The sequence below is a fragment of the Salvelinus fontinalis genome, chromosome 32 (assembly GCF_029448725.1).
Source record: "Salvelinus fontinalis isolate EN_2023a chromosome 32, ASM2944872v1, whole genome shotgun sequence".
Lineage (NCBI taxonomy): Eukaryota > Metazoa > Chordata > Actinopteri > Salmoniformes > Salmonidae > Salvelinus > Salvelinus fontinalis.
Window position 1 is genome coordinate 10,354,594 of NC_074696.1, and position 12,956 is coordinate 10,367,549.

The following is a 12,956-nucleotide window of genomic DNA, read 5'->3' on the forward strand; positions in this document are numbered from 1 at the left end:
AGTTGTGTCCCAAATCGCACCCAATTTCGTACATAGTGCACTACTTTTGACTAGAGCCCCATGGGCCCTAGTGCACTATATAGGGAATAATGTGCCATTTGGTAAACATCCTTAGTGAAATAAACAGAACTAAGTGTGGAAGGAACTGCTGAGACAGGAGAAGAGACAGTAAGAAGATTTGCCCACTGACATGAAACATGAGCCATCTGTCCTTAACTTAATAGGAATTATATTCCATTCCTGAGTACATTAAATATTGAGCACTGGGGCTCTGTGCGGCCCATAAGAACAAGTTTGCATCCTAAATTGAACTCTATTCCCTAAATAGTGCACTACTTTTGACAAGAGCCTATGGGGACCTGTTCAAAAGTAGTGCATTATCTAGGGAATAGGGTGCTATTTGGGACGATAGCCAAGTTCAAGTATTTATAGAGTCAGAGCAGCTCTTTTCCTGCACCCTGAAGAGTCAGTTTGAAGTTAGCTCCACTAATGAGTTAGGACTACTGACTCCTGTGGTTCAGAGCAGGACTTCCTCATTAAGACCACGGATCTTCTCTTCTTGTAATCCATGTAAACCCTCTCAGTGTAGTATTTGGATAGTTAATGACGGGCTTCATCCTAAATGGCATCCTATTACCTTTATAGGAAACAGGGTTCCGTTTGGAGATACCATTCAGTCTAATTTGAAGACACCATTCGGATTACAACAGCGATGACGAAGGGGAATAATAAATTCAAAAGAGAAAATAAATTCCGCATGGCAGTTTAAGATCTTTGTATCGTCTCCCTCGTGGTATTCCAGTAAGTTACATAAAGTATTTATAGGGGAAGCATGCTTGGCTAGCTTCAGCATGCTTTTATATAGATGGATACACTGCACTCTTTAAGGATGATTCTTTAGGTCAGTATAGATGGACACACTGCACTCTTTAAGGATGATTCTTTAGGTCAGTATAGATGGACACTGCACTCTTTAAGGATGATTCTTTAGGTCAGTATAGATGGACACACTGCCCTCTTTAAGGATGATTCTTTAGGTCAGTATAGCTGGAGACACTGCACTCTTTAAGGATGATTCTTTAGGTCAGTATAGATGGACACACTGCACTCTTTAAGGATGATTCTTTAGGTCAGTATAGCTGGAGACACTGCACTCTTTAAGGATGATTCTTTAGGTCAGTATAGATGGACACACTGCACTCTTTAAGGATGATTCTTTAGGTCAGTATAGCTGGAGACACTGCACTCTTTAAGGATGATTCTTCAGGTCAGTATAGATGGAGACACTGGACTCTTGTTGATGACCATGTTCCAGTTGATAGAAAGGATTACAGTAAATATTGATCATCAAAAACATGGTGATATACTCCTGCTTGGCTGATCATTGTACTAGATTGTACTGGATTGTACTAGATTGTACTGGATTGTACTACATTGTATGGGATTGTACTAGATTGTACACGATTGTGCTAGATTGTACTAGATTGTACTGGATTGTACTATATTGTACTGGCTTGTACTGGATTGTACTAGATTGTACTGGATTGTACTAGATTGTACTAGATTGTACTGGATTGTACTAGATTGTACTGGATTGTACTGGATTGTACTAGATTGTACTGGATTGTACTAGATTGTACTGGATTGTACTGGATTGTACTATATTGTACTATATTGTACTGGCTTGTACTGGATTGTACTGGATTGTACTAGATTGTACTAGATTGTACTGGATTGTACTAGATTGTACTGGATTGTACTGGATTGTACACGATTGTGCTAGATTGTACTGGATTGTACTAGATTGTACTAGATTGTACTAGATTGTACTGGATTGTACTATATTGTACTGGCTTGTACTGGATTGTACTAGATTGTACTGGATTGTACTAGATTGTACTGGATTGTACTGGATTGTACTAGATTGTAGTGGATTGTACTGGATTGTACTAGATTGTACTGGATTGTACTAGATTGTACTAGATTGTACTAGATTGTACTGGATTGTACTGGATTGTACTAGATTGTACTAGAATGTACTAGATTGTACTGGCTTGTACTGGATTGTACTGGATTGTACTAGATTGTACTAGAATGTACTAGATTGTACTGGATTGTACTGGATTGTACTAGATTGTACTAGATTGTACTGGCTTGTACTGGATTGTACTGGATTGTACTAGATTGTACTAGAATGTACTAGATTGTACTGGATTGTACTGGATTGTACTGGATTGTACTAGAATGTACTAGAATGTACTGGCTTGTACATTATACTGTGCAACGTTATTGTATTCTGGTCCCAGGTCTCATGTCAACTCGTGTTTAGCACAGCAAGGAGTGGCATAATGACACAAACACACTGGTACCCAGGATAACACCATTGTATTGTAAGTGTAATATCCAAATATCCAGGCTACAGTGTATGAGTTAGAATTGTCTGACCATGTCTTTTTCTCTCCCTCTCTCACACACCCTGGACCGATGTGCCCTGGACCGATGTGCCCTGGACCGATGTGCCCTGGACCGATGTTCCCCTGGCTGTCCACCTCCTCGGAAACTGTATCTCTGATATGTGGTGAGTATTTAATTTCATCCGCTTGGATGTTGACGAGAGGAAAGCTCAGCAGAAACTGCCACTTTGTTGTGATGGACATAATGCACATAATGTTTGTGTGTGTGTACAGTGTGTGTGTGCGTGTGTGTGTGTGTGTGTGTGTGTGTGTGTGTACAGTGTGTGTGTGTGTGTGTGTGTGTGTGTGTGTGTGTGTGTGTGTGTGTGTGTGTGTGTGTGTACAGTGTGTGTGTGTGTGTGTGTGTACAATGTGTGTGTGTGTACAGTGTGTGTGTGTGTGTGTGTGTGTGTACAGTGTGTGTGTGTGTGTGTGTGTGTGTGTGTGTGTGTGTGTGTGTGTGTGTGTGTGTGTGTGTGTGTGTGTGTGTGTGTGTGTGTGTGTGTGTGCAGTGTGTGTGTGTGTGTGTGTACAGTGTGTGTGTGTGTGTACAGTGTGTGTGTGTGTGTACAGTGTGTGTGTGTGTGTGTGTGTGTGTGTGTGTGTGTGTGTGTGTGTGTGTGTGTGTGTGTGTGTGTGTGTGTGTGTGTGTACAGTGTGTGTACAGTGTGTGTACAGTGTGTACAGTGTGTGTGTGTGTGTGTGTGTGTGTGTGTGTGTGTGTGTGTGTGTGTGTGTGCAGTGTGTGTGTGTGTGTACAGTGTGTGTGTGTGTCTGTGTGTGTACAGTGTGTGTGTGTGTGTGTGTGTGTGTGTGTGTGTACAGTGTGTGTGTACAGTGTGTGTGTGTGTGTGTGTGTGTGTGTGTGTGTGTGTGTGTGTGTGTGTGTGTGTGTGTGTGTGTGTGTGTGTGTCTGTGTGTGTGTCTGTACAGTGTGTACAGTGTGTTTGTGTGTGTTCACAGTGTGTGTGTTTACAGAGTTTGTGTGTGTTCACAGTGTGTGTCTGTGTGTTTACAGTGTGTGTGTGTGTGTATCTTCCTGACCTACACAGTGTTGATATAGTTCCTATTAACCTGTACATCCAAAAGGAGAGCGCGTGCTTTTTGCTCTATAACATGGCCTGCTGCTTCAGGAAGCAGTGTGGACACAACAAGGGTATAAAACAGCTCTGAAAACAAGAGGTAATGTACTGTACCAAACTGCTGAGGCTGGGTTTTTCCTAACATCATCAGAGCACTTTCTGAACATTTCAGCCTGGTTAACCCACATCCCATTCTACCTCACTCCAGGTGTCAGTAGTTATGCACCAGGGACTCAGTAGACCTACATTATGAGATTTCAGCCACTTTTGTGTTGATTTCCACACTCGAATGTGTTGAGATCAAAAGTAATTCTCTGTGAAGCGTCAGACAGCTTTGAGTAATCTTTGGCATTTTCCTTTTGAGACAAAGGCCTCACATTCCCCAACTTTAAAAGGTAGCACTCTGATGTTTGTGTTGTGTCTGTTTATTTTCCAATGGCCCGAATCCAGGGCCGGACCACCACATCTGGGGCCCTGAACGCACCTTCCTCCAGGCTAGAATCTTTTTGCAACTTTGATAAGAGAGAAGAAGAAAAAACAATTCAGCGGTGGGTTCTCTTCAACTCTCCCAGCCAATCACGAGGCAGACATGACAAAACGTTGTGATTCAAAGGCAAAGTTTGCAAAACTCTTTGCAGTGGTGGTAGCCACTCATTAAAATAACCTCTGTGATCTCCTTCTTCCTAGCTAGTATTTTGTATTTTTTTTCAAGCGGATCATAGTAGTGACGTACAGATGTTGGATGTTGACCTCGTCACTCTTTTTTTTTGCAAACATTTTCTTGCTGCTCAGTAAATTAAAACAAAAATGAGCCTTGTGATTCTCTGAAAAAGAGCAGTTCTCTTTCTGACCATGCAGGGGCAGTCAAGACATCTTACTCCATACATTTTCCCTGACACCCAATGAATGCATAGCAGGTCAGGAAAATTGCCTAATTCACACAGTTATCAAGAGAACATCCCTGGTCATCCTTACTGCCTCTGATCTGGAGGACTCACTAAACAGAGAACATCCCTGGTCATCCCTACTGCCTCTGATCTGGAGGACTCACTAAACAGAGAACATCCCTGGTCATCCCTACTGCCTCTGATCTGGAGGACTCACTAAACAGAGAACATCCCTGGTCATCCCTACTGCCTCTGATCTGGAGGACTCACTAAACACATGCTTCGCTTGTAAATTATGTCTGAGGGTTGGAGTGTGCCCATGGCTATACGTTAATAACTTTTTTTATTTTTTATTAAATGGTGCCCTCTGGTTTGCTTAATATAAGGAATTTGAAATTATTTATACATTTACTTTTGATACTTAAGTATATTTAAAACCAAATACTTTTAGACTTTTACTCAAGTTGTATTTTACTGGGTGACTTTCACTTTTACTTGAGTCATTTTCTATTAAGGTATCTTTACTTCTGCTCAAGTATGACAATTGGTAACTTTTCCCACCACTGGGATTTCGCGACTACCCCCGAACGCACCTGCCCCCTGGAGATCTGATTGGTAATCTGACCCTGGAGATCTGGTCGGTAATCTGACCCTGGAGATCTGATTGGTAATCTGACCCTGGAGATCTGATTGGTAATCTGACCCTGGAGATCTGGTCGGTAATCTGACCCTGGAGATCTGATTGGTAATCTGACCCTGGAGATCTGGTCGGTAATCTGACCCTGGAGATCTGGTCGGTAATCTGACCCTGGAGATCTGGTCGGTAATCTGACCCTGGAGATCTGATCGGTAATCTGACCCTGGAGATCTGGTCGGTAATCTGACCCTGGAGATCTGGTCGGTAATCTGACCCTGGAGATCTGGTCGGTAATCTGACCCTGGAGATCTGGTCGGTAATCTGACCCTGGAGATCTGGTCGGTAATCTGACCCTGGTCGAATCAGTACTGTCAGTAAATCACACAGATTTAGATTTCAAATCTCAGAATCTTCTCCACAGGTAAAAATGTATCCCTTTCCTGCCCCCTTGTGGCCGAGAGAGATAGAGATCAGAATTGATCCCTCTCACTGATTTCTGAGTTCGGAAAAACACATGTAGCATGGTTTCAGATGTATTGGTGCTGTCATTCCAACTCCTGTGGTCATTGTCACGTCAAACATGTATAGCAGTTGGCAAGACGGCACAAACAGATCTGGGACCAGGCTAGCAAATAATTTCTGCTGGAGAATGTTGCAATAACTGTATGGCTCAGTTGGTAGAGCATGGTGCTTCCCTGGGCCACCCATAGGGAAAATGAATGCATGCATGACTGTAAGAAGCCTTGGATATTATATATTATTATAACAGACAGACAGTCTGGGCTCAGACAGACAGTAGCCTGGGGTTCACTGTCTCACTGCCTATCCTGTCTCCTGTCTCACTGCCTTACCTCTCCTGTCTCTTGTCTCCTGTCTCTTGTCTCCTGTCTCTTGTCTCCTGTCTCTTGTCTCCTGTCTCTTGTTCAGAGCTGGAGTGGGGACAGCAGCACCCTAAGAGATGATGCGTCTAGAGCTTATCTAGATCACACAATAAATATACTTTGTTCTTTTGACAGTTGGGACAACTGTGAGTATAGTAGTACATACAGCTGCAGAATGTGATAGGAATTCAGTAGAAAATATGATATATATTCAGGAGACATCTTTCAAGACTGGAACTTATCAGTGAGCGTGATTGATTGTTGCCTTTAGTGCCATTACAGAGACTGACAGAGGGAATTTGACCAAGTGAATATGATTGAGTATGAGGTTATTGTATGCAATATGAGGTTATTGTATACAATATGAGGTTGTTGTATACAGTATGAGGTTATTGTTGTTTACAATATGAGTTTGCTGTATACAATATGAGGTTGCTGTATACAATATGAGGTTATTGTTGTTTACAATATGAGGTTATTGTTTACAATATGAGGTTATTGTTTACAATATGAGGTTATTGTTGTTTACAATATGAGGTTATTGTTTACAATATGAGGTTGTTGTATACAATATGAGGTTATTGTTGTTTACAATATGAGGTTATTGTTTACAATATGAGGTTATTGTTTACAATATGAGGTTGTTGTATACAATATGAGGTTATTGTTTACAATATGAGGTTATTGTTTACAATATGAGGTTATTGTATACAATATGAGGTTGTTGTTTACAATATGAGGTTATTGTATACAATATGAGGTTATTGTTTACAATATGAGGTTGTTGTTTACAATATGAGGTTATTGTATACAATATGAGGTTGTTGTTTACAATATGAGGTTATTGTTGTTTACAATATGAGGTTATTGTATACAATATGAGGTTATTGTTTACAATATGAGGTTGTTGTTTACAATATGAGGTTATTGTATACAATATGAGGTTGTTGTATACAATATGAGGTTATTGTATTGTCACGTTCCTGACCTGTTTCTGTTAGTTTGTTGTATGTGTTAGTTGGTCAGGACGTGAGGTTGGGTGGGCATTCTATGTTTTCTGTTTCTGTGTTGGTTTTTGGGTTGCCTGGTATGGCTCTTAATTAGAGGCAGGTGTTTGGCGTTCCTCTAATTAAGAGTCATATTTAGGTAGGCGTTGTCACAGTGTTCGTTGTGGGTGATTGTCTTCCGTGTCTGTGTATGTCGTTGCACCACACGGGACTGTTTTCGTTTTGTTTTGTTCATCGTTGTTTTTGTGTAGCCTGTTTTCTCTATTCGTGCGTTCTTCTTGTTTCATGTAAGTTCGTCGTCTAGGTCTGTCTACACCGTTTGTTGTTTTGTTAGTTTATTCAAGTTCGTGTTTTCGTTTAAAATAAATATGTGTTCAAACTCCACTGCGCCTTGGTTCGATCAATACTCCTCCTTTTCAACCGAAGAGAAGGAGGACCGCCGTTACATGTATACAATATGAGGTTGTTGTTTACAATATGAGGTTATTGTTTACAATATGAGGTTATTGTTTACAGTATGAGGTTATTGTTTACAATATGAGGTTATTGTTTACAGTATGAGGTTGTTGTTTACAGTATGAGGTTATTGTTTACAATATGAGGTTATTGTTTACAGTATGAGGTTGTTGTTTACAGTATGAGGTTGTTGTTTACAATATGAGGTTGTTGTTTACAATATGAGGTTGTTGTTTACAGTATGAGGTTGTTGTTTACAGTATGAGGTTGTTGTTTACAATATGAGGTTGTTGTTTACAATATGAGGTTGTTGTTTACAATATGAGGTTGTTGTTTACAATATGAGGTTGTTTTTGTTGTTGTTAGTGAAGTTATTATATGTTTTCTAAATGGACTACACTGCAGGATGTAGGCTAGTCTGAATTAACGTGAAAGATTATCTACACATTGAGCTACGCACTTTGTTAGATCTGGAGTGCAGACTAGTCAACAGACATATTGGTTCAGACTAGTCAACAGACATATTGGTGCAGACTAGTCAACAGACATATTGGTGCAGACTAGTCAACAGACATATTGGTGCAGACTAGTCAACAGACATATTGGTGCAGACTAGTCAACAGACATATTGGTGCAGACTAGTCAACAGACATATTGGTGCAGACTAGTCAACAGACATATTGGTGCAGACTAGTCAACAGACATATTGGTGCAGACTAGTCAACAGACATATTGGTGCAGACTAGTCAACAGACATATTGGTGCAGACTAGTCAACAGACATATTGGTGCAGACTAGTCAACAGACATATTGGTGCAGACTAGTCAACAGACATATTGGTGCAGACTAGTCAACAGACATATTGGTGCAGACTAGTCAACAGAACATATTGGTGCAGACTAGTCAACAGACATATTGGTGCAGACTAGTCAACAGACATATTGGTGCAGACTAGTCAACAGACATATTGTATATTGTTGCAGACTAGTGAACAGACATATTGGTGCAGACTAGTCAACAGACATATTGGTGCAGACTAGTTAACAGACATATTGGTGCAGACTAGTCAACAGACATATTGGTGCAGACTAGTCAACAGACATATTGGTGCAGACTAGTTAACAGACATATTGTATATTGTTGCAGGCTAGTCAACATACATATTGGTTCAGACTAGTCAACAGACATATTGGTGCAGACTAGTCAACATACATATTGGTACAGACTAGTCAACAGACATATTGGTGCAGACTAGTCAACAGACATATTGGTGCATACTAGTCAACAGACATATTGGTGCAGACTAGTCAACAGACATATTGGTGCAGACTAGTTAACAGACATATTGGTGCAGACTAGTTAACAGACATATTGGTGCAGACTAGTCAACAGACATATTGGTGCAGACTAGTCAACAGACATATTGGTTCAGACTAGTCAACAGACATATTGGTACAGACTAGTCAACAGACATATTGGTGCAGACTAGTCAACAGACATATTGGTGCAGCCTAGTCAACAGACATATTGGTGCAGCCTAGTCAACAGACATATTGGTGTAGACTAGTCAACAGACATATTGGTGCAGCCTAGTCAACAGACATATTGGTGCAGACTAGTCAACATACAGGTCTGACTCACAGTGTGACATTTCAATGGCCTATATATGGTTGGTAAAGTAAAGTCGTGGCCAAAAGTTTTGAGAATGACACAAATATAAATTTCCACAAAGTATGCTGCTTCAGTGTCTTTAGATATTTTTGTCAGCTGTTACTATGGAATACTGAAGGATAATTACAAGCATTTCATAAGTGTCAAAGGCTTTTATTGACAATTACATGAAGTTGATGCAAAGAGTCAATATTTGCAGTGTTGACCCTTCTTTTTCCAAGACCTCTGTAATCCGCCCTGACATGCTGTCACATCCTGACTGATGGCAGCCCATTCTTGCATAATCAATGCTTGGAGTTTGTCAGAATTTGTGGGTTTTTGTTTGTCCACCCGCCTCTTGAGGATTGACAACAAGTCAATGGGATTAAGGTCTGGGGAGTTTCCTGGCCATGGACCCAAAATATCGATGTTTTGTTCCCCGAGCCACTTAGTTATCACTTTTGCCTATGGCAAGGTGCTCCATCATGCTGGAAAAGGCATTGTTCGTCACCAAACTGTTCCTGGATGGCTGGGAGAAGTTGCTCTCGGAGGATGTGTTGGTACCATTCTTTATTCATGGTGTGTTCTTAGGCAGAATTGTGAGTGAGTCCACTCCCCTGGCTGAGAAGCAACCTCACACATGGATGGTCTCAGGATGCTTTACTGTTGGCATGACACCGGACTGATGGTAGCGCTCACCTTGTCTTCTCCGGACAAGCTTTTTTCCGGATGCCCCAAACAATCGGAAAGGGGATTCATCAGAGAAAATGACTTTACCCCAGTCCTCAGTCCAATCCCTGTACCTTTTGCAGATTATCAGTCTGTCCCTGATGTTTTTCCTGGAGAGAAGTGGCTTCTTTGCTGCCCTTCTTGACACCAGACTATCCTCCAAAAGTTTTCCCCTCACTGTACGTGCAAATGCACTCACACCTGCCTGCTGCCATTCCTGAGCAAGCGCTGTACTGGTGGTGCCTCGATCCCGCATCTGAATCAACTTTAGGAGACGGTCCTGGCGCTTGCTGGACTTTCTTGGGCGCCCTGAAGTCTTCTCCACAACAATTGAACCGCTCTCCTTGAAGTTCTTGATGATCCGATAAATGGTTGATTTAGGTGCAATCTTACTGGCAGCAATATCCTTGCCTGTGAAGCCCTTTTTGTGCAAAGCAATGATGACGGCACGTGTTTCCTTGCAGGTAACCATGGTTGACAGAGGAACAACAATGATTCCAAGCACCACCCTCCTTTTGAAGCTTCCAGTCTGTTATTCGAACTCAATCAGCATGACAGAGTGATCTCCAGCCTTGTCCTCATCGACACTCACACCTGTGTTAACGAGAGAATCACTGACATGTCAGCTGGTCCTTTTGTGGCAGGGCTGAAATGCAGTGGAAATGTTTTTTGGGGATTCTATTCATTTGCATGGCAAAGAGGGACTTTGCAATTAATTGCAATTCATCTGATCACTCTTCATAATATTCTGGAGTATATGCAAATTGCCATCATACAAACTGCAGACGTTGTGAAAATTAATATTTGTGTCATTCTCAAAACTTTTGGCCACGACTGTACGTAGTTGTGATGTGTACTGCCATACAGTCATTCTGAGGTGATAATGAACTGTCAGATCAGGAGGAGGTACAGTAGTCAGACCAGGAGGAGGTAGAGTAGTCAGATCAGGAGGAGGTACATTAGTCAGACCAGGAGGAGGTACAGTAGTCAGACCAGTAGTCAGACCAGGAGGAGGTACAGTAGTCAGACCAGGAGGAGGTACAGTAGTCAGACCAGGAGGAGGTACAGTAGTCAGACCAGGAGGAGGTAGAGTAGTCAGACCAGGAGGAGGTACAGTAGTCAGACCAGGAGGAGGTAGAGTAGTCAGACCAGGAGGAGGTACAGTAGTCAGACCAGGAGGAGGTAGAGTAGTCAGATCAGGAGGAGGTACATTAGTCAGACCAGGAGGAGGTACAGTAGTCAGACCAGTAGTCAGACCAGGAGGAGGTACAGTAGTCAGACCAGGAGGAGGTACAGTAGTCAGACCAGGAGGAGGTACAGTAGTCAGACCAGGAGGAGGTAGAGTAGTCAGACCAGGAGGAGGTACAGTAGTCAGACCAGGAGGAGGTAGAGTAGTCAGACCAGGAGGAGGTACAGTAGTCAGACCAGGAGGAGGTACAGTAGTCAGACCAGGAGGAGGTAGAGTAGTCAGACCAGGAGGAGGTACAGTAGTCAGACCAGGAGGAGGTACAGTATTCAGACCAGTGTTCAGACCAGTGTTCAGACCAGTCGTCAGACCAGTCGTCAGACCAGTAGCGTGGAGGTCTAGTAGGAAGTGGTGATGTACAGTAGGAGGGCGGAGCCTGTGAGTTGTCATGATCTACTCAGAACAGACATTTCTGGGTCTGTCTCGTGACATCACAGCGGCATGGGACAACCATAGAAATATGATCTCATCCTTCTTCTGTGGGGACACACAGCAATAGACAGAACACTGACTCTCAGCTCCATTAATAGTGCAAAAAATAGCCCCAAGTCACTCTCTCTCTTATATTCAAAAAGATTGCAGGCACAGCTATACGATACCTGCAAATGAGAATATGTTCTCAGTAAATTTAGCTGGTAAAATAAGGTTGTCATGTCCATCCATTAATGGGAATATATGGGAAATGATTCACCAAGAAACACACAGACATGTAGTTCAGCGTTCAGACAGCAGGGAGCAGCAGAGAGCCGGACAGGGAAACTGAACAGGTGGTCACTGGCTCGGCCATGGGATTGACAACATGAAACCAACGTCAACATGGAGGAGACGGGCATAGAGATGTATAAAAAAGATGATCCCAGGAGAGAGGAGAAACAGTGTTTTAAATGTATCTATCTGGATTTCGGATAGTATTAAATGCATAGATATATAATGAATAGAACTGGAGTTCCCATTCAAGTCAATGATTTGTCCGTTCTATTCATTCTATTTCTATGCATTTAATCCTATCTGAAATCCAGATAGATAACATTTTAAAAACTGGGCCCAGGGAATTCTTATAACCCCAAATAAAGTGTACTAAATCCTAATCTCTGATTGGATGTTTGATACATAGTACTATCACCTTTCAGACCACGTCTCTTGGGATGATGACACAGTTTTACTCTTGCTATTACAGAGGAATGGTTTGGAGGGGGGCATGAAGATACCCTGGGTTATCTTCTCTGACGTATTTTTACTGGTGAAATTAAGCATTATACCACAGACAGACAGACAGACAGACAGGCAGAGAGACAGAGAGAGGAGGTAAAAGTAGAGGACATTTAGGAACAACAAATTAAATCTTTCCGGCATCATAGTTTATTTAGCGATGTTGGTGATGAATATGTATTACAGCTGGTGCAAACAGGAATCCCATATGTGGCTAAAGCCATTTGTGCACAATGATACATGGATATACGTATATGCAATTTCCTCAATCAGGTACAAGCTGTGGGGCGATGGGACACCAGAGGGAATAGTTCAACTGTAGCCACAGCACAGTCTAATCTGCTGCACAAAAAGACAAGTCACATTTGTGGGAATACAAAAGTGGTCCTGATTAAGCACGCATGGTTAGCCGTACACCCCCCCCCCCCCCCCCCCCCCCCCCGAGTATGTTCACATCCTATTTCACCTGCATCTGTATTATCACCATCAAAACATCTCTACATTGGTGTCTAGACAAACGGAGAGAAGACAGACTAATTAGTAGAGGCTGAAGGGTTGCACTGATCCCCTTCCGCTATCCCCTCCTCACACTACCATTATAAGACTGGTTGTTTGGATCCTATCCCCTCCTCACACTACCATTATAAGACTGGTGGTTTGGAACCTATCCCCTCCTCACACTACCATTATAAGACTGGTGGTTTGGAACCTATCCCCTC

The 12,956-nt window shown here is 42.1% G+C and overlaps 1 protein-coding gene across 16 annotated transcripts in view; it reads left to right on the forward strand.

Moving 5' to 3' along the window:
- The first annotated feature begins 2,149 nt into the window (after positions 1–2,149).
- Positions 2,150–12,956, forward strand: part of LOC129830709 (protein 4.1-like) — a 104,899-nt gene continuing 94,092 nt past the window's right edge. For 5 of the 16 annotated variants that reach the window (XM_055893340.1, XM_055893337.1, XM_055893347.1 and 2 more), the window contains exon 1: positions 2,183–2,578. In XM_055893340.1, the coding sequence (XP_055749315.1) occupies positions 2,485–2,578 (94 nt within the window). In that variant the 5' untranslated portion in view covers positions 2,183–2,484. Of the gene's footprint in view, positions 2,579–12,956 lie in introns of all 16 variants that reach the window. The other 11 variants (XM_055893333.1, XM_055893343.1, XM_055893345.1 and 8 more) reach the window with 6 other exon arrangements.